The sequence below is a fragment of the Manis javanica genome, chromosome 14, assembly GCF_040802235.1.
Source record: "Manis javanica isolate MJ-LG chromosome 14, MJ_LKY, whole genome shotgun sequence".
Taxonomy (NCBI): Eukaryota; Metazoa; Chordata; class Mammalia; order Pholidota; family Manidae; genus Manis; species Manis javanica.
This window is the reverse complement of record NC_133169.1, coordinates 8,457,583-8,460,932: the sequence shown is the minus strand read 5'-3', so window position 1 is coordinate 8,460,932 and position 3,350 is coordinate 8,457,583. Positions and strand designations below refer to the sequence as shown.

The 3,350-nt window shown below is 40.7% G+C and overlaps 1 protein-coding gene across 1 annotated transcript; it reads right to left on the bottom strand.

Annotated features, from left to right (window-relative positions):
* Positions 1-1,015: 1,015 nt before the first annotated feature.
* Positions 1,016-1,942, bottom strand: LOC118973483 (olfactory receptor 10X1-like). The gene has a single exon (XM_037024002.2). The coding sequence runs from the start codon at positions 1,940-1,942 to the stop codon at positions 1,016-1,018; it is 927 nt and encodes a 308-aa protein (XP_036879897.2).
* Between the last annotated feature and the right edge of the window lie 1,408 nt (positions 1,943-3,350).

Here is a 3,350-nt window from a genome sequence, read left to right as displayed (position 1 = left end):
TTTTCATGGTGTATTTTATATACAACAAACTCCATAAATGTTATATCCATCATGAGAGGGTTAGAGATTTCATTAACAGCAGAAATGAGAAAAAGATTCAGATTATTCCCCATACTGCTATGTTTGAATTTTCAGAAAGATCACTTACTACGCTTCTGTGATAAAACCTCCAGTGTTTATAATTATCTTCTGGATAAAGAAGGATTTGATGCCATGTTTATCTGGATTCCTTCATTATACATTGTATGCCAAAATTATTCCAAAAAACCTGTTACTGTCAAGCCCTGTAATATCATTGCATTTTTTTTAACATTTCCTTTTGAATTTCTTCAACTTAAAGAAAATGGGTGTTATTTCCAGCTGTCATCTATGGATTCCTTCAGTGACAGAACATGTAGAATCTGCTATTCTGTTTACTTGTTTGAATCAATGTTCCTGATATCCTCTCTATTCAGAAATTAGCATTTGAAAGTCATTGGAAAGACACAGTCATTAACAGTGTTGTTAAAAATCTTTAGTGATGAGTATGGCATGGGACTTAACAAATACAGATATTAACCCACATAGGCACATATGGACGGTTGATGATTTCTACAGTATATCACCTCAGCCTGACACTGAGACCCCTATTTCTGGGGATGCATAGCCAGTGCATTATAACATTGCCTAGAAAAGTTCCTCAACATTGATATCGTCATATATTTTAAAACATGTCTTATTTAACATCATAGGCATTGTTTTTATCCTCCAACAATCTTTCTTTTCCTACTCCATCAAGGGTGAAGGACACCAGATTGGCAGAAGCTTAGTATCTGCAGGGACAGACAGAAGTGGAAGTATTTGGACAGCTCTCTTAACAAGCTAATGCTTGTCATGGTTGAGCTCCCAGACTGTCATTTGATTCCCATAAGCCAACCTCTGAAAAAAGGCAAATGGTAGAAGCTCCTCCAGATGTCATAGGATAAATGCTTCACTGGCACCTGGGGACATTCAGTGATGCAGCAATAGTTCATGATCATTTAATTAAGAAACCCATCTTTCCAAGCAGCTTTCTAAAAGCCTTCTTCATGTCTTTATTCCTGAGGCTGAAAATGAGGGGGCTGAGGAAAGGGGTAATGACAGTGTAAGGGATTGTCATGAGGGCATCATCGCCTCCTGACGATTCTGGCTTCAGATAAACAATAGCTGCAAAACCAAAGTGGATGACGACCACTGTGAGGTGGGAGCCACAGGTGGAAAATGCCTTCTGCCTGCCCTCAGCCGAGGGGATCCTGAGGACAGTGGAGAGAATGAAAACGTAAGTGAAAATGATGAGCAGGAAGGTGCCCAGCAAGCCTGACACCGAGACCCCTGTGACGACGGATTCTGTGAGGTCGCCGTCTCGACACGACAGCCTGACAACCGATCGCATATGGCAGAAGAACTGTTTGACAAGGTTGGGGCTGCAGAAAGAGCCCCTGAATATCAGGGAGGTCTGCATCAAAGAGACAGTGAAGCCTCCAGCCCAAGCACCGGCCACAAGTTGTCCGCCTACCACGTTGGTCATGAGGACTGGGTATCTGAGAGGGTTGCAGATGGCCAGGAAGCGATCATATCCCATCAAGGTGAGGATGATACAGTTAGTGCCACCGAGTCCCAAGAAAAAACACATCTGCAGGCCACAGCCTGTGACTGAAATGCTTCTGTTCTCGGCCAGTAGATCTGCCAGCATCCTGGGGATGATGGTCAGTGTGTAGCAGGTCTCAGAGAAAGAGAGGGCACTAAGGAAGAGGTACATGGGGGTGTGGAGAGATCTGTCCACCCACGTCAGGCCCATGATGGCCAGGTTCCCTGTGAGGGTGACCACGTGGAGGCAAAGGAAAAGCACGAAAAGGAGCGTCTGCACGTGTGGGTGACCAGAGAAGCCACCAAGAATGAACTCCGTCAGGACTGTCCGGTTCATCCTCGGTGTCTGAATGTCTGAAATCTGAAAGAAACAACTAGTAAATATTCTGCTCTCCATTATTCTTTGAAAACTCTGCTGTGAATAAGACAGTTGTTCAGAGGTACAATTCCCCACTGATATGTCATTTAAGTTAGTAACGCAGTATGTGTATGTTGGTGATGTGTTATTCTAAGTGTTCATTGATTTATTTCGCAAATGCACAACTAGCTGCTGATTATTTACTGTGTGAGAAATGTCTTTTTCTGGAAACATTTTTAAAGGATTTATTGGCTGGTAAACAAGGGGAAAGGGTAATTCATAATTGTCCACATGAAGGAAATTTGGGTGGATTATGGGAGTCAGATTTGGGTCAGATTCTCAACACTGAAAGACCTACCAAGTAGCTAATAGGTTCGGGGTCTGGCACAGCTACTTACTCATATTATATTTCCCATAAACATTTAATTAGTGAGGGTTGACAGTTTTCTTAGCAATTTTTGGACCATATTTGGACAGTGGTTTACAACTGTAAGGGAAGACCAAAGTCATTACGTCTTCTTGGAGATAACATTTAAGTCCTGAAATATTAACGGGAAGTCAAGAACATTCTCTATTCCCCCTATTCTGAGGAAAGAGAAAGAAGATAGGATGCTCCCAAAGAGTATGTGGATGCCACTGATACACTGGCCCTTTATGCAACCATAGTGTTGGTAGTACTTGAGATTTTGCCCATTTCTTCAGTGTCAACCTCAGCGTCCGGTAAATGCTGATGATTGCATGAACTCTTTGAAAATTCTACATCTGATATGATTTCATCCTCCTCTGACTTCTAAAATACATTGTTTTTTCCTTGTATTCAATACATTCCCTCAGCTTTGATCTATTATTTTTCCTTTCCCACGTCTACATTATTAAAAACTAACTTCACAGAGTTTACATTTCACCAAATTTTTGAGGTTTTATTGATTTTACTCTCCACAACAAAACTGTGATGTGTACAGAACAGCAGTGAAGTGTGTAGTGCAGCTATGAAAATAATCATACTCATTTTAGAAATAAGATAGTTGTATCTGTGAAGAGACATATTTGGAACTATAACCAAACTGTTTGACTTTAATTGTATGCTCTTTCAATTTATCAATGCTTTCTCTTTGAAGAAAGGGATGGTGAGTTATATATTTCTGTATTTCTCAGGGTGATAACATAGAACATCTTAAAAAGGCAATTATTTTGAATAAATATTGGTTTTGTTAGGCAGAAAAATAGATTTGAGCTAGTGGAGGGAGTATAGGCCAGTAAAGCCCAGTAAAAGGGACTCAAAGAGTTAACCAGATAAAACTAGAGGGTGGTCAGAAAGGACTCACAGAGTTAATGAGTTAACTAGTTGAAGTTTGAAAGGCCAGGAGTAACTTAGTATGTCCAGATA